This window comes from Equus caballus, chromosome 15, assembly GCF_041296265.1.
Source record: "Equus caballus isolate H_3958 breed thoroughbred chromosome 15, TB-T2T, whole genome shotgun sequence".
Classification (NCBI taxonomy): Eukaryota; Metazoa; Chordata; class Mammalia; order Perissodactyla; family Equidae; genus Equus; species Equus caballus.
Window position 1 is genome coordinate 69,075,990 of NC_091698.1, and position 22,565 is coordinate 69,098,554.

Here is a 22,565-nt window from a genome sequence, read left to right on the forward strand (position 1 = left end):
CAGAAATTTTGACCACAGAAGCCAAGGCACATTCCATTTATCCCAAGAAATGTTTTTTTCAAGTCTTTTCCAACTGTCTGCAAGACATTTGTCACTATTGAATGCCTGAACCCTTAAGTGCTTTTTTACTATATTAGTTAAAAGGAATGGAAATACTGCCCACTGTTCACAAGATGACTTTTGTCTTGCCTTGAGTTCCTAAAGTGGAGAGCAGTTTGATGTTATTTTGCCCTCTATTTTTCATGTTCATCCTCTGGCAAGGTTTTTAAGGAATTTTGCATCATTCTTTCTGACTGACTTCTAGCATTACTTTCATGCCACAAGGTTGCCTTTACTGAGCACTGAGCGGTCACAGAGTCATGGATTTTTCTTGTTTCTTACTGATACCAAGGGTGTTCCCCATTGGCTTCTGATGCTGGTGCAGAAGAGCATTAGTATTTGGGGGGGTATTGTACTGAGAAGTACAGTCAGAGGAAATCTAGAAAAAACATAACTGAAATTATCCTGAATACAATGCCAGTTAGTAGATGTATATTATTATTTTTTTAACTAAAAGAGAAGGATAAAGAATTTTAAACTGTTATAGTATGATCTTTTGTCTATTTATTTGCATAATTTTTGATATTTTTGTCAAAAACATATTAACAAAAAAATATTTATTAAAAACTAAGCTATTATAAAGAGTTTCCCTGGGAAATTAAAAGTAGTTCTTGGGTAAAAGAAGAAAGAAAAAATAAAGGAGAGAAAAATGCAAAGATTAAAAATTATCACCACCCTACCTTCATTCCAAGCCTGCACAGAAGGTTTCCCTGTTTGTAGATGTTCTTTACCGAAGTCATCTGGAAGTGATACCATAATAATATAGTGAGTATGATGATTTTACAATGGAAATTTCACATTACACAAAGCATTTTTTTATTACAAGTTGATATGAAGACAGGTTTCTTAAAGTGGACCATTACATTATATTTTCCTAAGTCGCTAATAATAAAACAGCTAATTAGTATTTATGAAGTGCTTAATAGGAGTGAAATGAGATTATTCTTGCTTTTTACAATTGATGAGAGTAAGGCAGCAAGATGCTATTGGACTTGCTCAGTCTTCCTTACTACCTTTCATTTTCATTTATTTCCTAACGTTAAGATAGCATGGGCTCTGCAGTCCAGCTGCCTGAGTTAAAATTTTGGCTCCACCATTTATTGGCCTAGTGACCTTGGGCAAATTATCAAGTTTGTTGTCATCAGTATCATCATTCCTAGTGTAGAATGGTAGTACCTTAGCACTGAGAGGTATCTAAGAGACTGTCAAACTCAACCCCCTTATTTTCTAAAGAAATGAAGCCAAGAAAGTTGTGACTTATCCACCACTAGTTAGTGTTTTATTTATAACTAGAACAATGATCTTTTAACTTTTGTGTCCTTTCTACTACAGCAGTTTCCAGACTTTTGATTTCATGGGCTAGTAAACTATTTTTTTTTTTTTTTAATTTGTTGTTCTGGTAGCCAGTCTCCAAGATGGTCCTCAGTAATCCCTGCCTCTTGGTATTAACGCTCTGGTGTAGTCCTCTCCCACATTTTACTGGTCTTTGTGACCAGTAGAATGTGGCAGAAGTAATGGTGTATCACTTCTGAGCTTAAGTTATAAAAGACACTGTGGTTCTGTCTTGGATGCTTTTATTCTCTTGCATCACTCACCATTGGGGAAGCCAACTTCTGTGTCATGAGCAGCCCAGCAGATGCCTGTATGAAGAGGAACTGAGGCCTCTGACCAACAGCATGCAAAGAGCTTAGGCCTTCTGCCAACAATGATGTGAGTGAACCGTCTTGGAAGTAGATCCTTCAGCCCATTCAGGTCTTCAGATGATTTCAGCCCCAGCTGACATCCTAACTACAGCCTCATGAGAGGCCCTCATGAGAGCCAGCACCACTCAGCTAAGCTGCTCCTGGATTCCTGACCCTCAGAAACAGTATAAGATAATAAATCTTTGTTGTTTTAAGCTGCTAGTTTTGGGGTAATTTGTTACACAGTAGTACATAACTAATGTACTAGGGTTACGGAGAACTGATATATTTCCAAATTTTTTCCAACAAGCAAAAGGGAAAGGACTATTTTAGCACCAAAATAGCAAGAGTGTCATAACCATATAGTAAAGGACCGTTCTTTAAATTGAATAGATTTATCTTGTTGAAAAACTTTCACTTTGTTCTTTTTTTCACTTTGCTATTGACCACTGAAAACTTTGTCATGAGCTGACATTTGGGAACCACTGTACTTCATCATACTGTATTTCAGTTAGTAGTTTTCAACTTTGCCTTCTTTTGTGTCCTCAGGTGTTTGCTGAATAAAGGAAAATTTGTTGTCTTTTGAAATGTGGCCATAGAAAAACCAAACTGAGGAAACTCAAGTTGTATTTCTTATTCATTGTGGAAGGTACAATAACACATCAAGGCTATGCTCTGTTTAATCACTCTATCCAATTTCTCTGTGTTTAGATTTTTCTCATCTGTGAGTTGAAGGGGTATACTACATATAATCTCTTGCAGCCTTTCCAGTCCTAAAATCTTGAGATTCCAATAGAAGACCTTTGGGCATCATTCTTTTCTCCCGTACTCCTTGCCAACAAAAGGAAGATGGTAATCATAAAACTTTTGCTTTTTCCATTTTTAAAAATGAGTTTGTTTAAAATCAAAATTAGAACCTCATCAAGATTAACATGTTACCCAGAAGGAGAAAGAAGGAAAATCACGAGTGAAAGCGACATACTCCTTTTCCTCTGATTCTGGCATGTGTGTACTTAACGTCCTGACCTCCACACTTACTGTTCTACCACTGTGAAGGAGCCAGCCAGGAATGGAAGGGTTCCAAAGCAGTCAAGTTTCCATTGAGAAGGAAATGCATCTGTCATTCATAGCTGAGCTGGTTAGGTGGCAGATCATAATTATTTACAGTGTGTCAAATAAAATGCTGCAATTGATCTTTCTTAGTGACAGAAGGATAGAAGAGTTACAGGAAAAGGGAACAGGAGAAAGTAAATTATAGTTTCATAATAGAAAAATACCAGTGCTCTGTTAAAGCAAGAAGTCTCTTCAGAAATCTCTTCTCTTTTTTTTTTTTGCTATTGCATAGACATTGTTACTGTTTACATCAGATTTGTAATAAGAACAATGTGATACAGAATTTTAAACACCTATCTGTTTTGTCAGAACGTTTTTAGTCATGGTAAGCCTTATTAATGAATAGAAAATACTATCTTGTAAGCAAAAAAATGCTTCCTGATTGTTGCAAAACTTTTCCTTAAAAAAATAAAACAGTAAAGTCAATGGATTTTCTTTGCAGCCCAAGCAAGGGAGCTGGAGTTTGCATTACTGGAGCAAGTGATACTGTTTTACTTTTGAGAAATAGGGAGCAGAGTGTATAAAAGGTTAGGCTCAAGAGATAGACCCTTTGCATTCGCTACACTCTGGCAGTATCACTGTGGGCGGCTTACTTAACCATTTCTGTGCCTCAGTTCCTCTTCTGTAAAATGGAGATAATAATAATATAACAATAATAACAACCTCAGGGTTGTGAGGATGAATTAAGTTAGCATTGTAAAATTCCAGACACCTCTTAGTACCCAATAGAAATGTTTTCTATTAGTTTTACTGTAAAATGAATTTTCTCGTACAGGGATTTGAAGAACTCTGACAGCTTAGTATAGGTTCCCTGTAACACTTTGTATTTTGCCCCTTCATGGTAATTTCAGAATTATTTGCATAAACAACTGCAAAAGAATTGTGCTCTTCATTTATTTAGCTGCTTACAATATGTGCCTTTTGACTTCTGTCCCTTAATGTTGCTGGATCCTCTCCCTACACTCTGTCACCCTCCCAAGGCTTTCGATGTTTTTTTATGTTTCTCCCATTTGCACGCTAGACAGTTCATACTTAGAATGCTTCACCACAAATCTCTCCCCTGAACTCTGGACTCCGTACATCCACCTGCAAACCTAACCTTTCAGTTTGGAATTCTAATAGACTTCTCCAACTGGATTGTCTAGAAAAGAACTCTCGATCTCACCCTGCTAACCTGCCCACCACTCCCAAATTTAAAATGAAAACCACTAAATTGTTCCTCTCCCATCCTTCCCTGTTTCTATTAATGGCATCACCATCCACCCACTTAGTAAAGCTACAACCCTAGTCTCATTAAAAATTTACTTTTATTAAATCCTTGATTCCTCCCTTTGCTTCTTGATCCCCTAGTATTAACTCCGTCTCTACTTCTTTCTCCCCCAACCACCTGACTCTAGACAACCATCACCTCCCTCTTAGTGTATTGAAAAAGTCTCCTACGAGGACCTCCTGTTTCTACTTTTGTCTTTTTTCAGTCCATTTCCTACAGCATGCTTGTTTGAAAATGTGTGTCAGATCTTGTCTCTGTCCCCAATGTCGTTAGAATAAAATTCAGGCTCCTTGCCACGGGGATTGATAAGATCTTTGTCTATTTCTCCAGCCTTATTTCTGACCACTTTTCCTCTTCCCCATTATGTCCCGGCCACACTGCCCTCCTTTCAGTTTCATGAACACCTCAGGGCCTTTACACTTGTGTTTTCAGCCTAGAATGTTCTTTCTCTGGCTCTTTGCATGGCTGGCTCGTTCTCATTCTTCAAGTGTCAGTTTTAATCTATGTTTTCAAAGAGTCAGTTCCCAGTCACCCAAGTAGCCACCTCCAACTCCTTTGACTATCATGTTACTCTATTTCTTTTATAGCATTTATCACAAGTTATAATTGTAAGTTTTATTTGTTTATTGTATATTTTGCTTATCTGTTTGCTGCTATATTCCCATTAATTAGAACAAGGCCAGGTACAAAGCAGACACTCAACATTTACTGAAAGAATGAATGAATGAATTCATAAGCATTAGAAAGTTTATTTTTCATTTGCTTGCTTTTGAGTCTATTCAAGGCACTTCCAAGCTCATTCAGATTGTTGGGAAAGTACATTGCCTTGTCGCTACATGACTAAGGGTCCCAGCTTTTTGCTGGCTGCTGGCTGCAGACCCCTCTCAGGTTCTAGAGGCCACCCACAGTTCCTTGCCACATGGGCTTCTTCGACATGACTGCTTACTTCATCAAGACATTAGGAGAATCACCTTTGCCATGGTCCACTGCTTAGAAGCAAGTCATGGGTCTTGCTCACACTCGAGGTGAGGGGATTGATTATGCAAGGAGTGAACACCAGGAGGTAACTATCACTGGGGGGGAGCATTGGGTCTGTTTGCCACAGTAATGAATGATAAAGTGCTGGTTTCCCTAAGTGTGACCTGGATCAACATAATTTTTAAAGAGAGTGAAGCTTGCTACTTCTTCCCATTGGAATGAGGGACTTTGGTTGCCTCTGAAATTTTACATTCATAACAGCAGATACTTATTACAAACCTGCTCTTACAAACTCAAGACACTCCTGCCTTAAAGAGGAGAATAGAAGTTTTGTTAGAATGTTAAAAGGGAGGCACATAAAGAAGGGAGCTAGATTGCCTTTTCCTCCTGTTTCTTCTCAATATGAGAAAAAAGCTTTCAAACTAAAATGGAAATAGGTTGCTAATTTACTTTAAAACCCAAATTTATTTAAAATAAACTGTCAATTCTAAACTGAGATCTATTCTAACAGAATTTTCCCCTAGGGGGTTTGAGGAATGAATAACATGAAGAATTATTTGCTCTCTGGTCCTGCTTGTATAGTTGATCCTATAAGGACCAATGTTTAGTTGTTATGCCTTAGAATTCTTTTCTTGGTAAAGAGGAGTTAGAAGCACTATATCCCTCTTCTAAATTCTATAATTCTCCGATTTATATTTTCTTTAACTCTATGACTTCACCCTTGTCCATGACCCACTTACTCTGTGGGTCAAATGGGTTTAATTTTGCCCATTCTGTCATGACCCATAGAGATATTCTGGGAAAATGAGTCATTATACTACATTGAGTCTTCAAGAAGAGATTATGTCTAAATATAACATATTTTTTATTACAAAACGTTTTTCCCCAAACCCATTAGTTGTATCACGATATGTACCTGTATAAAGGTATGCTCTTTTACCTTTCTGGTGGAGGTGCTTTGGTTTCTAATCATGTTGATTATGAGGTTGTGTGTGGTAAATGGAGTCCTGTGAATGAGTCTTAGAAGCCTCAACCTGGGAGCTGGCAAGTCAGGATTTTCTTCCTAAGGGTTTCTTTGCATTCTGGGTCCAAATCTCCCGGCTTCTCTGGTCTCCCCCCTTTTTTCTTCTTGGTGAGGAGGATTGACCCTGAGCTAAAACCTGTGCCAATCTTCCTTTATTTTGTGTGGGACACCACCACAGCATGGCTTGACGAGCGGTCGTAGGTCTGCTCCTGGGATCTGAACTTGTGAACCCTGGGCCACCAAAGCAGAGCATGTGCACTTAACAACTGTGCCACCAGGCTGGCCCGCTCTGGTCTCCTTTTATTGTGTGACAAGATTCTGTACTTTAGCTCATCTTCACAATGACAGAAGTTTAAGTTTAATTTAGTTCCCAGGAAAAGATAGACTTAAGCTTTTCTAATTAAAAACATCAGAAATTAGTCTATAACTAAGGTCTGAGTTAACAAGAACTCTTTATTGACCTAGAAACCTACCAGAAACTATTTGCCAGAGGATTTGGTGGCTTGGAGTGAGAGAGCCTGTGGCCATGGTCAGTCTTAACATGTTACATTAGAGGGGCCGGCCCAGTGGCACAGTGGTTAATTGCGCATGTTCAGCTTCAGCATCCCGGGGTGTGCCGGTTCGGATCCCAGGTGCAGACATGGCACCATTTGGCAAAAGCCATGCTGCGCTAGGCATCCCACATAGAAAGCAGAGGAAGATGGGCATGGATGTTAGCTCAGGACCAGTCTTCCTCAGCAAAAAGAGGAAGATTGGCAGTAGTGAGCTCAGGGCTAATCTTCCTAAAAAAAAAAAAATATATTATGTTAGGGCATCTTAGATTGCATTTTAAAATTTCACCTTCTGAGCTTGCTGTTGATCAGCGTCTGCTAAAAGAAGTTTTTCTATAATACGAATTTAGATTTTACTGCTGTAATGCCCTCAAGCAATTCCATGTCACTAGTTATCTCCTTTTATTTTAAGGCAACTCTTCTTAAACCAATTCCCCAGCTTCAGCAAGGAGAATCAAAAAGCAAAACTGCTAGAAATTTGTTCCTGATTGTTGCTTTCTTAATCCAATTAAGTTGTAATTTACTGAGTATCTAACATCTGCTAAGAAGCATGGTGTTAGGTAATGAGGATACAGAGAAAAGTCTCAGTGGCTGGCAGACACACAAAGAGATCCTCAACTATACCAGCATTCAAGGAAATACAAATTAAAACAGTAGTAGGATTGAGCACCTACTATGTGCCAGGATACAGCAATGAATGAAACATAAATATTTATTTACTTATACACACAACAAACCTTTGTGCAGCAGGTGATACTAAGTACTATGGATAAAAATAGAATAGGAAATGGGATAAGAATGATGGGAGGGGCAGAGTTTTAGAGCCCTGTCTTCACTCCTGTTGGTGCAGGAGGCTAGGTGTGGAGCAATCATTGCAGATCCTGGGGAGCTGCTTGGCTTCTCTGTTGCCATAGTCGTGTGGAGACAGAGGACATGCAAGCAAATGGGAAGCTTACCTTTCCATATTAACATTCCAACTGCAGAAACACATTAATGTGGATCCTATGCTGGTGCTGTCAACCTCAGGTTTAATTCGGAAAAATTTACTGCCTATAATATTAATGACTGGAAGTCAGTTCCTATCTGGCTGCATGTGTGGCCACATGTAAGTATGTATATGTGAATTTGGGGAGAGAATATGTATCTTTAGAACTTAATGAGTGGAAATACTTTCAAGAAACCTAGTTTCTACAATTTGGGCAGGAAAAAATCTTTTTTGTTACTTTGTGTTAGTACCCCCTTTTATCTTTAACCCCTGAGCCCCCTAAACAATTTAAACAGTAGGCTGTCAAAATTTCTGTGCACCAGGATCTCTCTCATACACACACCCACGCATGCATACACACAAATAATAGTTACAGATCAAATTTTCTCCATACTGTTTTAATTTATTAGAACGGAAATTTCTCTCTTGTGGCTAAATCTCTGCACCCTAAATTTTTCTAAAGTCCACTTTTATGACTAAGCTATAAATCTCTAAAAGTGGAGATTTACAGTGGAAATGTCGACTCCTTTGTATTATGTCAGGTCAAAATGTCTAGCTAATTGGTATGCATTTGTTCATGCATATGTCATAAGCCAGGATTATGTTTTAGCCCAGGCCCTATATGTGACCACACATGGGGAAGATAGGTGTGGTCCAGTTCAGATGTATTAATGTTTTTCTTTATTTATGGTAAATTAGATGGTCTGAGGCATTGCTTTGGAGAAGTATGTGGGCAACGCAGGCATAGGATTAATGGATATTTGCTTAGCCAGTGTTGCCCCAGTGTTTGCTCCACCATATTGACCTGCATCCACTAGGGGACATAAGAGCACCTACTGGAAGACAGAATGAAAGCCAGACTAGATTAAAATTCAAACACCAGGCTATTATGATAGCAGATGAAAAGACTCATTTTTTAGCTTCATAGTTCATAAAGAATTATACATTTTGTTTAAATTTTAATCATTATAGGAAACTTTTTAAGGCGGGATCAGTATCTTATGTTAGTAATTATGGAATGAGAACCAAAGAAGCAGCTAACTAGCAAGCTTGTGCCATCTCCTTGCATGCTCTTTTTCATTAAGTTCGTATGTGGTCTGCTGAAGCTATGCTGAGAATGATTCTGGCTTTGAAAATTATTATTTATCGAAAAGAATTACCTTTTAGGGTCAGGAGGTGAGACGTCTGGAGAGAACATCTACTCTCAGATTCCAAAAAACAAAACTCAGGAGTGGTCTGTATTTTGTACCCCAGCCACCTGCTTCAGAGCTGTGAATCTTAAGAGAGATCTCTAGTTAAAGGCTTCACTGTTTGCTCCTAAAATGATTTTCTGGCCTAACACTTCAGAAACATGGATTGGGTTTGTGTTTATTTACAGTTCTTTTTTTTCTCCTCTTTTTTTAGGTATAATCTACATACAGAAAAGGGCAAAGTGCTACAGTGCAATGAGTTTTGACAAATGCATAACCCACATGTATCAATATATAGAACATTTCTGTCATCCCAGAAAGTTCAGCCCTTCCCACACACAGCACTGTTCTGATTTTTTTCACCACACATTATTAGTTTTGTCTGTTCTAGAATTTTACATAAATGAAACCATACAATGTGTGTTCCATTGTGCTTGGGTTCTTTGACTCAGCCTGCTGGCTATGAGATTTACCTGTTTTGCATGTATCAGTTTGTTCTTTTTTTATTGCAGAATAGTATTCCGTTATGCAAACATACCACATTTTTTAACCCATTCTCCTAAAGAGGGACACCTGGGCTGTTGCTAGTTTTTTACTATTAATGAATACAACTACTAGAAACATTTTTGTATAAGGTTGGGGGCAGGGTATATTATAAAATTTTCCCTTAGGTAAACACTTAGCAGTTGAATTGCTGCAAGTGTTTTGAAGCTCTGTAATTAGGTAATACACGTTTTCTCTGGTAATACTCTTTGTGCTGAAGTCTTTCTTTTCTGGTATTCATATATCTGCATCCTTAAAGTGCTGCATTAAAAAAGAAAAATAAGACCAAAAAAACTGTCAACCTAAAATTCTCTATCTTTCAAAAATGAAGGAAAAATAAAGGCATTTTCGGGGAAATGAGAACTCACTACCAGCAGACTTGCACTACAAAAAATGTTAAAGGGAATTCTTCAGGCTAAAGAAAATTGACACTAGATGGTAAATATGTGGAGAAATCATTAATATAGCCACACTTTGTAGTCTTAATATTTGCCTGATATATCTTTTTCCATCCTTTTGCTTCCAATCTGTTTGTTTCTTTATATTTACTGTGTGTCTCTTGTGGACAGCATATGGTTATATCTTGACTGACAATCTTTGCCTTTGAATTGAAGCATTTACTACATCAACATTTAATGTACGTGTTAGTATGGTTGAATTAAGGTTTACAATGTTTCTGTTTCTTTTCTGTTTGTCCCATCTGCTTTTCTTTCCTCTGTTCTTCCTTCTGCCTTATTTTGGCAGAAAATCAAATAACTTTTAGTTTTCTGTTTTAATTCTTCTATTGACTTTTCACCTATACTTTGCATTTTCTTTTTGGTAGTTACTCTAGGGATTACAATTGATAGGCTTACCTTTTCACAGTCTATTTAGAGTTAATATTATACCACCTCACCTCCTCCACATTCTTTGATTGTTTTCATGTATATAAATCCCAAAGTATGGTGCTATGATTTCTGCTTTAAATGGTCGTATGTCTTTTAATTAAAATATGAACACACACACACAATTATATATTTATCCACATAGTCACCATCTGGGTCAGTTTTCTTTAGCCTGAAGAATTTCCTTTAACATTTTTTGTAGTATAAGTATGCTTGGCAGTGTGTTCTCATTTACCTGAAAATGCCTTTATTTTTCCTTCATCTTTGAAAGATACAGAATTTTGGGTTGGTAGGTTTTTTCAGTCTCATTTTTATTTTGTTTTTTAATGCAACACTTTAAAGACGTCATTTGTCTCTTGGCCTATTTCTTTTTTTTTTTTTAATTTTTTTAATAAAGATTTTATTTTTTTCCCTTTTCTCCCCAAAGCCCCCCAGTACATAGTTGTATGTTCTTCGTTGTGGGTCCTTCTAGTTGTGGCATGTGGGATGCTGCCTCAGCGTGGCTTGATGAGCAGTGCCATGTCCGCGCCCAGGATTCGAACCAATGAAACAACTGGGCCCCCTGCAGCGGAGTGCGTGAACTTAACCACTCGGCCACGGGGCCAGCCCCCTTGGCCTATTGTTTCTGATTAGAAGTTAGCCATTTCTCATATTGTTGTTCCTCCACATGTAATATCTTCTTTTTCTCTGCCTGCTTTCACGATTTTCTCATTATCCTTGTTTTCCGGCAGATAGACTATTATATTCATAAGTGTGGTTTTCTTTGTATTTATCCTTCTTGGGATTCACTGAGCTTCTCAGATATATACATTACATTTTTAAAAATATTTGGGAAATTTTGGTCTTTATTTTTTCAAATATTTCTCTACCCTGTTCTCTCTCCTTCTTCAATTATGCTTATTTTGTTATTGTACCACAGGTCACTAAGTCTCTGCTTTCCACCCCCCTCTCTGTTTTATCTCTGTTCTTCAGATAGGATAATTTATGTTGATCCCTCATCATGTTCACCTACTCTTTCTTCTGCTCATCTCCAGTCTACTCTTAAACCCACTCAATAAATTTTTCATTTTAGATACTGTATTCTCAGGTCTGGAATCTCCATTTGGTTATTTATTATAGCTTCCATTTCTCTTGTGCTGTTTCCCATCATTTATGACCATATTTTTCTTTAAGTCTTGGAGCTTCATTAAAGGAAGTTCTTGTCTGCTATTTTCAACATCTGGGTTATCCTAGGTTGGTTTCTATTGACTGATCGTTCTCCCACTCCTACTCTGTTATGGGTCATATTTGTCTGCTTCTTTGTATGTCTAGTTATTTTTTATTGTATGGTGGACATTGTGAATGTTATAGTGTTGAGATTGCAAATTTTGTCTTTTAAAAAGTGTTGAATTTCTTTTGGCAATCAATTTATTGTCAGATCTGAATGAATCTTGTAAGGATTGGTTTTGTTTAATAAACTGAAAATTTTTTTGAACTGTATTTTTAGAACAGTTTTTTGTTTCACAACAAAATTGAGTGGAAAAATAGAGAGTTCTCATATATCCCTTGCCCGCATATGTGCGCAATCTCTCCTGCTGTCAACATCCTGTACCCGGAGTGTTACATTTGTTACAATCAGTGAACCTGTACTGACACATCATTATCACCCAAAGTTCATAGTTTATATTAAGGTTCACTCTTGGCGCTGTACATTCTGTGGGTCAAATGTATAATGACATATATCCACCATTATAGTATCATACAGAACAGTTGTACTACCCTAAAAACCCTCTGTGCTATGCTGATTCCTCCCTCCCTCCCCTCTAACCCCAGCAACCACTGATCTTTTTATTGTCTCCATAGTTTTGCCTTTTACAGAATGTGATAGGTTGGAATCATGTGGTATACAGCCTTTTTAGACTGACTTCTTTCACATAGTAATATGCATTTAAGGTTCCACCATATCTTTTCATGGCTTGAAAGCACATTTCTTTTTAGCACTGAATAATATCCCATTGTCTAGATGTACAATGGTTTATCCATTTGCCTACTGAAAAATATCTTGATTGCTTCCAAGTTTTTGTAATTTGAATAAAGCTGCTTCTGTCTTCTGGAAGAGACTGTAGAGAATTGGAATAATTTCTTCCTTAAATGTTTGGTAGACTACACCAGTGAACCCATCTGGACAAGAATTGTGTTATAAACTTTGTTAGGATGGGTGTAGAATAGCCCTTACTCCAGGACTGGAATAGCCCCATTTCTAAGGCCTGGTCTTTCTGAGGTGACAATGGAATGCCTGAGTGTTCAGCGAGGTCTCCCCACTGTGGCTGGTAGGACATCCTGTGTCTCCCAGCTCTGTGCAATCTCAGGAATCTCTGTATAGCCCCAAACTCCCAGGCAGCTGTTTTCTGCCTGGTCTGACAGAGTCTGGGTATATGCAGCTTAGTATTTAGCTGAATACTTATGGGGTCTCATACAAATTTCTGTAATTCTGCTCTTCAAAGCTCCATCATCTCTGGTATCTTACTCTTAAAATTCCAGTTACTTCAGCAATCCTGAACTCCAATTTCTGCTTCCCCAGCTCTATAAGACTGCTATACTCTGTGCCACTTCCTGGTGCCACAGTCTACAAAATGTCATAGGACAGAGATTGTGGGCAATTGTAGGGCTTGTCTTACATAGTTCCCCTCTCTCTGGAAGCGTAGCTCTGCACTGCCTGTTGTCTCACATCTAAAATTAGTTGCCAAATATATTTTACCTGGTTTTATAGTTGTTTATGGTGGGAAAAGTACTCTAGTACCATTTACTCCATCATAGCTGAAAGAAGAAGTCTTGTTTGTTTATTTTTTAATGTCTTTAACCAGATATTAAGGTGTGCATATGGAAGCCAAGATTCCATAAGGCCTACACAGAAGAGCTGCTGGAGATTTGTGAGCTGAATGGAGATTCCAGAGGTTATAGTGTCCTGGAAACATAGGAGTCCTGGCCATCCAGAATGGGAGGACCTCACTGAACAACTGTAGGCACTCCTTTGAGACCCCCAGGAGATCGACACTTTAGGAGTAGGGCTACTCTAGCCCTGGATTCAGAAGGTTGGGTTTTAAAAATTAGTTTCCATTTGTCTTGTGCAGAACAAAGATCATTGTTCCAGGGATCTTGCCATAAAGTTGGCTTGAATAAATTGATTTATATTAAATAGTATAAGTTAATGCAAACTGGGTGCATAAATACTGAGTTAGCAATAAAGAAGTCTTCAGCATACCTTCCATATGCTTTATCAAGGGAGGAGGATTTACAAAGAGAATCTTTTCCTGTGTTATTTTTTTCCCCTCTTATGACCACTGACCCTACTTTAATCTGCTTCCAGATCTGGTAAAATGCCTCCAGTGCTGAAAGACTAAATGCCCTTTGCCATCTTAATCCCAGAACCCCATAGGCACAATGAGTTGTTCATTGTACAGTTTATTCATTTAGATAATAAAAATATTCTGCTAGTGTTTGTTTTTAAAAGAATGTGCTTATGAAGAAATATTTTTAAAGTCTTATTTCACGATTATTTGTCCCAGTACATGTAAATATCTGTGATCCAGTAGAGGTAGAACACGTACGTGTTTAGAAGGTTAAATGCAGTATTTCTGTGGTGCTGAACGTTGTCTTAGTCTTTAAAGAGAGTATAGAAAGACCTCTTGTATACTGGATTTGAAGAATTGGAGGAGGAGCTACCCTTAAACACACATATCTGTTTTCTCAAATGTTTTCCATTCTTGTGTCAGTTCTGTCTTTCATGGGTCATTCAACACACACTCCCCTGGATGACTCTTTTAAACTGTCACATGCCAATCAAAGAGAAGTAGATGCAAAATGAAGCCATAAACTTGCTTTATTTGAAATTGGCCAGACTTTCTCTGTAAAGCTTTTCTGCGTTTTGTATTTTGGCAATAGTAAGAGACAGGAAAGGACATGAGTGAGTGATAATTGCTAAAAAAAAAAAAATAATACTCAAGAATATTGCATCAGAAAACCACTTGAGAGTAAACTTAAAATTTAATATGGAATATGCAAAGTGAAATTTTGTTGCTGCAGAAGCTGTAGTCCACAGACAATGTTTCATCTGGAAGGGCTTTTTAAAAATAATTGTGAGATAATTTTAGTGCTTCAGGCCAAAAAAAAAAAAGGAGCAGTTTGGATCAGCAATTCTTCAGAAGTTTGTGGTAGAATAATAATAAAAATGTGGATTTTGACCTCAAAAAAAGCTGACTAGCGTAAATGACTGCTTATATTCCTTTTTAAAAATCTCATAAATTTTAGGTAGAAATCTAATGGTAAACAATATTTCCTTGAATTTGAAACAGACTGTTTATACTATTGAAATAACTTGCCCGAAAATTCAGAGTTAGATAACTTTTAAAAAACAATTCATTTTTCCTGGCGTCAAGTCTTCAGCAATTAGCACGGTCAGTCCTGGGTCCTCTTGCCTCTCATGCTCGTGACTGCAATAGGGCGATGTGTCACAGCTCAGCTTTCAGTAAATGTAAGCTGAGCTTCTTGAAGACATGGAGTTCATATGCATTTTCCTGTACTTTTAACACCTAGCGCAACTAGCATAGTGTCTGGTACATAATAGTTGCTTAGAAAACGTTTTCAGAGTGACAAAAATCAATCCCTCTGCTTTAATGTCAAGGACATTATTATGGGGACAATATGGTATTCTGTTCAGTATTCCCTCCCCTAAACATACTGTATGATTTTTACTTTTAGAAAATAGTGTTAAGTCTTTAGTGCTTCCTAAGCAAAAAGTTGGAGAAGAATGTCGGCAAAATCCAGGATTATACACGATAGCAGTTCTTGCAGAAATTTTTCTAACATGAGTCTGTCTTCTGGAGGAATTAAAAAGTATTTCAACTCAGTATGTTATCATGGACCTTATTCTTGCAGGGCATTTTAATAAAATAGCTATTCTGACTTACGCTTTTTAATGACCTTATAATAGTTCACATTGTGGCTATTTCATAATCTATTTGTATCAGTCCCCTCTGGATGAATTTTTAGATTGTACACGCACGCACACACACACACACCTTTGCACATGTCTTGCTATTGCCTTAGAATAAATTCTTATATATAAAGGTGCTACATGAAATCGTATACACATTTTGTATAATTGTTGTGAGGATTAAATTAGATAATATTATAAAAGCCTTATAACAATGCCTGACAGTAAAATCTCAAGGGTTTTTGGTAGTATGGGTTATTGGTAGTTGTTTTTATTGTCTCGGTCTTCCCACTAGACTTTGAGCCCCTAGGTAAAATGCTCCAGTTAGAACAACATCAGAGATCCCAACTCCAGGTGGCTTGAACAATAGGAAATTTATTATTCTTTATTAAATAATAAGGAAATTTCATTACAAGAAGGTCTGAGGAGGGGTGAGTCCAGAACTGGTTAATACAGAAGCTCAAGAGTATCATGAAGATGCAGAGTCTTTCCTTGTTTGCCCCTTGCCATCCTCAGTGAGTCAGCTTTGTCCTCAGGCTATCCCAGTCATATGATACAATGTTTATTTACCCTGGCTCCAGCAGTCATACTTGAATGAAAAGAATGAAAAGAAGAAAAGACCAGCTCTTCATAAAGGTCTGTATTTAAGAGCAGTGAAGTCTTTTTCTGAAGCCCCAGCAGATTTACCCTCATACTTTATTTGCCATAATTGAGCAAATGGAATGGGACCACCATGATTGACTTAGACCATTATTTTTCATGTTTTAATGATGACACACAGTAGGAAATAAATTTTATACCATGACCAAGATACCCACCACACATATTTGTGTGTATGTATATATATGTCTCTTTGTACAGTTAAATATAATTAAAAGTAAAAGTTTCTCAAAATAATACTTACCCTTATTACCTATGATAAAGTTAAATACTGTTTTATTTATATTTAAATATAAGGAAAGGTTTAATTTAATGTATAGGTATAAGTTGCCCATGAATTTGTTTTAGTCCAGAACACATGAGGACAATGAGCATATATGGTACATTGGTGAGCCTATTCTTTTAAATTTTTTTTTTTTTTTTTTTAAAGATTTTATTTTTTCCTTTTTCTCCCCAAAGCCCCCCGGTACATAGTTGTGTATTCTTCGTTGTGGGTTCCTCTAGTTGTGGCATGTGGGACGCTGCCTCAGCGTGGTCTGACGAGCAGTGCCATGTCCGCGCCCAGGATTCGAACCGACGAAACACTGGGCCGCCTGCAGCGGAGCGTGCAAACTTAACCACTCGGCCACGGGGCCAGCCCCCCTATTCTTTTAAATTTTGATTAAGATTGAAAATAATTTTTCACACAAATAGGTCATTATGAGTGGAAGAATAATCTTAGTAATAATTGACACAGACAAGAGTCATCACTGCATTCTACACTCAAGGAGACAGGATTACTCAAGTGCATGAATACCAGGAGTTGGGGATCATTGGGAACCATCTTGGAAGCTGCCTAGCATACAGTGTAAAAAGATAGCACAACTAAACGCAGTATGTAATCCTAGATTGAATTCTGAACTGGAAAGAAAATGCTGTAAAGTATAATTGAAGCAATTGATGAGATTTGAGTATGGGCTGTGCATTAGATAATGTTATTGTAATAACATTACAAGAATGATAACTTTCCTGATTTTAATTATCATACAATGATATGTAAGACAATGTCCTTGATATTTAGAAATACGCACTGAAGTATTTATTTGAAGGGAGTCTATAAGGAAATTCTTTGTACTCCTCTTGCAGTTTTTTTCTGAATTTGGGTTTATTTCAAAATTAAAAGTTTAAAAATGCCAAGAGAGATTGCTTTTCAACTGAAAGAAATATGTATCTGATTCTTGAATTCACATATAATGAGTGCATAATATGTATGTCATGGTGTTTAATCCTTTTAATATGCTGTTGGATTTGTTTTGCTAGTATGTTTTTGAGGATTTTTGCACCTATATCCATAAGGAATATTGGTCTGTAGTTTCGTGGGGGTATCTTTGTTTGGCTTTGATATCAGGATAATACTAGCCTCATAGAATGAGTTAGAAAGTGTTCCCTCCTCTTCTATTTCCTGGAAGAGTTTGGGAAGGATTACTGTTAATTCTTCTTTAAATGTTTGGTAGAATTCATCAATGAAGCTATCTGGTTCTAGACTTTTCCTTTTTGGAAGATTTTTGGTTACTGATTGAATTTTTTTACTTGTTATAAGTCTGTTCAGATTTTCTTATTTCTTTAGTCAGTTTGGGCAATTTTGTGTGTTCCTAGGAATTTGTTCATTTTTTTTCCTTTTGCAGGTTATCTAATTTCATTTATATTGAACAATAATGCATTTTTACACCGTGTAAATATATCTGATTCAGTTTTATGTGAAGTTATATTTAAAACATACAAAATAAATCCTTCATAGAACTGCCTTGCCTTGCATATCTGACCTAAAATGCATTTATCGTGATGATATTTTGAGCGTTCCAGTTGCTTCATCTCCTTACCAGCACTTGATGTTTTCCATCATTTTCATTTTAGCCATTCTAGTAGGGATGTTCCAAGTGTTTTTGTTTAGTTTTTAATTTTGAAGACTTTAAACTGTCATCTGCAAGAACATTATTACCAAGAATATATCTGTGGTCTGTCATTTTTATTGAGTTTTGCATATTTGTAAAATCACTTTTTAAATCGTTTTAAGTTTTATAATTATTTCTTTATATTTAAAATGTGTCTCTAATCAAAGATTGGTGACTGGAGTCAACATTTTCTCTTCAATTTTGTCACTATTAAACTTCCAAATCTGGTAGTCGAGCTTGCTTTATTATTCTTTTTTTAATTTAAAATTTAAAATGATTTACTTTAAATACAACTTATAATAACTCAGTTAAAATGTTACAACTGCTGATAATTTGAAAAATGTTATACTCAGTAACATCCTTTCTGAAAAATACACTGAAAGTTTGTAACTAAACTTGGTTGAGAGAATCAACACTTTGCCACTAGATGATAAACTTCTCATACTTTTTTGATACTTTGCTTCATAACTCTGTAAAGTTACTCTTTAACCTCTCCATCAATCTGTGGTCAAGTGACCATCATTTCTTAGAAGATCAAATGAGATATCAGTGAACAAAACACACGTTCCTGGCCAATTTGCATGTTCCTCTCACGTGATAGTCTCAGTTGGCTGCTTTATTTGTTGTATCGTTCATTCCATGTTAAGGATATGGGCAACATGCTCAATGTGGTCTATTCTGTTTCTTTCTTGATATTTTTCTGTTGGTGGCAGGCCACCGAATTAAATTTATGACCCACCAATTGGTCACAACCCTCAGTTTGAAAACCACTGGTTTTAACCAGTCATTATCATCTGCTGGAGATGGGCCCAGCTACCCCAAAGCATATGGCCTTACAGAGGTCGGGTAGATGCTTGAAACACAGTCAGGCTTCTGTTTGGAAGGAGGAAAAGGGGTTGGAGGCTAAAGTTAGGATGGGCAACCAAGATTGTCTGCTACAGGGACTGCAACTCTTGGGTATCCCAAGCATCTGGTGTGCTTTGAAGTATGTGGAGCTGTTGCCTTTATTCTAATGACTCCCAACTAGTACTCTTAGTTTTTCCTATTTGTTTATAGTTTTGTCTCTTTCCTCAGATATTTTTTCTTGTTGCTATCATTGTGCTTGCCTCTACATTGCTGTCCACCTCCTACTCTCAGTTTCCAACTCTCTCTACTTTTTCATTTTGTTGCTTCTCATCTACTTAAACAAAGAAAAGACTATCCAGCTTCTTAAAAGCTGTGGCTCAAGAGTAATCAGGTCTCATTGAGGTCTTTTCCTTTATGATCTTTTTCATGATTTTATTTGCTTATTAGACTTTTTAAATTACATCTATATTTTTTAGCTGTGGCCTAGGTAGTTACCAACTAGGTTATCTCTGAAATACGTAAGTACTCCTGCACGCTTCAGTTTTCCAGAACAGAAACTGTGTTGTTATTAAATGATAATAATACTTGCATACTCTATTTACTATATTGTCTTCCCAAGAATTTAAGGTTATCAAACCTATCCTTATTTCCTTGAGACATATGAAAAAGAGAAGGATGCTCACCCGCAGTTTCATATCTGAGAACAACCATTAAAGGATCTTTAATTTTAGAATTATGAATAACATCAAGTGTATTATGACCTATTCATTGAGGTAATCTGTCTTTAATTAGCCAACGAATATTTACTTTCAAATATTGCATTTCATCACTTCTAAGATGCACATTTTCTCACATTTTAACATCTCTCAAATGAGGATGCGTCTTACAATTAATGGTGTCCTACAGTCGCTGTTGGTCCTGTGGCAAATCATGGTGTAATTTCTGCATGAACTTCATTGTTAATCCTGGATTATTGTTGTCCAAAATCTGTTCTGGTGATAGGAGTACTGTTAAAGCTTACAGAATGAGCATATGAAGTTTGAAAGAAAATCACAGAGACTATAGAGTATTACTCTTTTAGGAAATGCTACATTACCTAGGCTCTTGATAGCATAAAAGACAATACTGCATGGAAAAACTTGGATGTCTATGATACTAAAAATTGATTAAGAAGAGTTGAACGCTGAATGTGAAGAAATTTTAGGAATACCTTAACCAACTTAGATTTCTTATATTTTCCTTTTTATCTATGCGTAACACGTGATTTTAAAACTTTCTAAGTAAGTCTGATAGAGTCAATACTTAAAAAATAAAATTTCTAAGTAGTAAGAAAGCATGTGTCATGGTTTGATTGGCAGTGTATTTTCCTTCATAGTGGTACAGTCATGTGTTGCTTAACGATGAGGGTACAGTCTAAAGAATACCTTGTTAGGCAATTTTGTTGTTGTGTGAACATGATAGAGTGTACTTTCACAAACCTAGGTGGTATCGCTGACTACACAGCTAAGCTATACGGTACTAATCTTGTGGGACCACCATCATATATGAAGTCTGTCATTGACCAAAAACGTTGTTATGCAGTGCATGACTGTACATAAAATAAAGGTGCTTCTTATAAGAAATTGTATCTTCAGTTTGCTGAAACATGAGAGTTTGAGTTACTGTCAAACTTATTGAGTATTAGTGTACTGCTTCCTATTATAATTTACGTTTTCTTCTCTTAAGAAGAACTAAGGGACAGAAGACATATGCAAGTGAAGATAACACTACAAGGCAGTGCATGAATAATAGAGACCAGTATGTCTCAAAGTGTGCTCCGGAAACCGGCGGCCGTGGATTACCTGGGAGCTTGTTAGAATGCAGTTTCTCAGACCCCACCCCAGACCTACTGAATCAAAAACCCTGAATGTGGGTCCCAGCAACCTATGTTTTAATAAGCCCTACAGGTGATTTTGATGGCAAGCTAGTTTCAGAACCACTGCTCTGGTAGAATTTCGGAAAAGGGGAAAATACTGGTGCTGTTATATTTGAGTCAGGTGTGTGAGTAAGAGAGCAAGAAAACACGTTCCTTAAGTTCAGCTCAATTACATCTGCTAACCATGTGTATAAGAGAAATGCAGAAATGTGCTACACTGTGTCTCAGCCAGCTACCAGTAATATAGGCAAGGTAATGGAATAGTCCAAGAACTGCATGTCCTTCACTTTTGATTGATATTTGATCTTTGTCTTTTCAGCACGATGTGTCTCAGACTTTACTCAAGGCAACACTGGACAGTGTTGTGGAAGAATGTGTCAGCTTTGTGGGAGTGGATATTAACATCTGTTCAGAAGTTTTGTTAAGGTGAGACAAGTCTGTGGCTGAAGATCATGGAATCTTGAGTTTAACTGGCTATCTAGTTGAAATTCAGCTAGAACAAGGGGACACGTATAAAGTTGTCAAGTATAGAAAATCTATGAGTTCCTACATTGCTTTAGGTAATCAGTCAGAGGGGAAGACATCATTTAAGAAAAGAATTGTAACCATTCACATTATCATTTTTAATACTGCAAATCTAAAGTGAAGAGCATATGGTAACTATTGAGTGCATTAGTGTCGCTAATAGAATTTAAATAAGGTTAACATGGAAAAGAACTGTTCCCCACCACATGAGAGTAGATATTTTTCACTAATTCAGTCTCTTGCATACATCTGTCAAAGTTGGCAGTAACCAAAAGATAAATTCTGAGGGTTCAAGGTATGGTTACCATATTTTTACCTTGATTCCACAAGTCACATATTAAAATCTCCATGGTATTATGATCACATCGTATGTACTCTTTTTTTTCTTTCTATGGTTATAGAAGAGCTACTCTTTTGTTCATAGTTTTGCATTTATTACACAAGTCTGCTGATGCAGCATGAAATTCTGGACCTCTGGAAAAGATCTGGACCTTTTTACTTTGAAACTGGTATAGAAGAAAATATCCCTTACATTTTAAGATGTTGCTACAAACATTCCGTAATTCCATATACGCAATTCTGTAATAGAATTAAGATTCTCTTAAATGGCAATCTATTAATTAACACCAAGCAAACTACCTAAATATATGGTTTTCATATTTTTATACTAACCATGACATTCATGGATAAGTACCTTTCTATAGTTGAAGTCTTTACATTAATGAGAGCAGGCCAATAAAAAAATAGGATAGTACAATGCAACTGTAGCTATCATAACTTCTGCTGCTAACTCACTTTGTAAACTAAACATGAATAGGCAGAATTATCACTTGATACAGAGATGCAGGGAATGTGACTAGTGTAGAAATACCGTGGGGAACAGTTCTTTTTCTTGTACCAGTGTTAGCCAGTTTACAAGCATCTTTATGACAGCTACTGGTTTTGTCATTATTTTGCATTCTATTGTCCTTCTCTCCTCTTGGACAACTCTTTCCCCTTTGTCTTTTTTATTTAACTCTTTTTTTTATTAACTTGACTTAGAGGCATATGACAATATGTAATGCAGTTTTTATGATACAAATGTTTTATATCATTGTCTTTTCAGATGAGATCTCTTCTTTCAGTACTTTTAAAAGTATTATCCCTGACACATTACTCATTTAGGTTTTCTTTTTGTTTTTTAGGCATATTGCAGGACTCAATGCCAACCGAGCCAAAAATATTATTGAATGGCGAGAGAAAAACGGGCCCTTCATCAACAGAGAACAGCTGAAGAAAGTGAAAGGGCTGGGTCCAAAATCTTTCCAACAGTGTGCAGGCTTCATCAGAATCAACCAGGATTATGTTCGAACATTTTGCAGGTGATTATTAAAATGTACACTTTTGGTTCTATTACG

At 36.8% G+C, this 22,565-nt stretch overlaps 1 protein-coding gene across 2 annotated transcripts in view; it reads left to right on the top strand.

Annotated features, from left to right (window-relative positions):
* SRBD1 (S1 RNA binding domain 1) overlaps positions 1 to 22,565 on the top strand; it is a 206,194-nt gene that overhangs the window by 156,563 nt on the left and 27,066 nt on the right. For both annotated transcript variants that reach the window (XM_023619698.2, XM_023619699.2), the window contains exons 17-18: positions 20,963 to 21,069; positions 22,353 to 22,529. In XM_023619698.2, the coding sequence (XP_023475466.1) occupies positions 20,963 to 21,069; positions 22,353 to 22,529 (284 nt within the window). The remainder of the gene's footprint in view (positions 1 to 20,962; positions 21,070 to 22,352; positions 22,530 to 22,565) is intronic.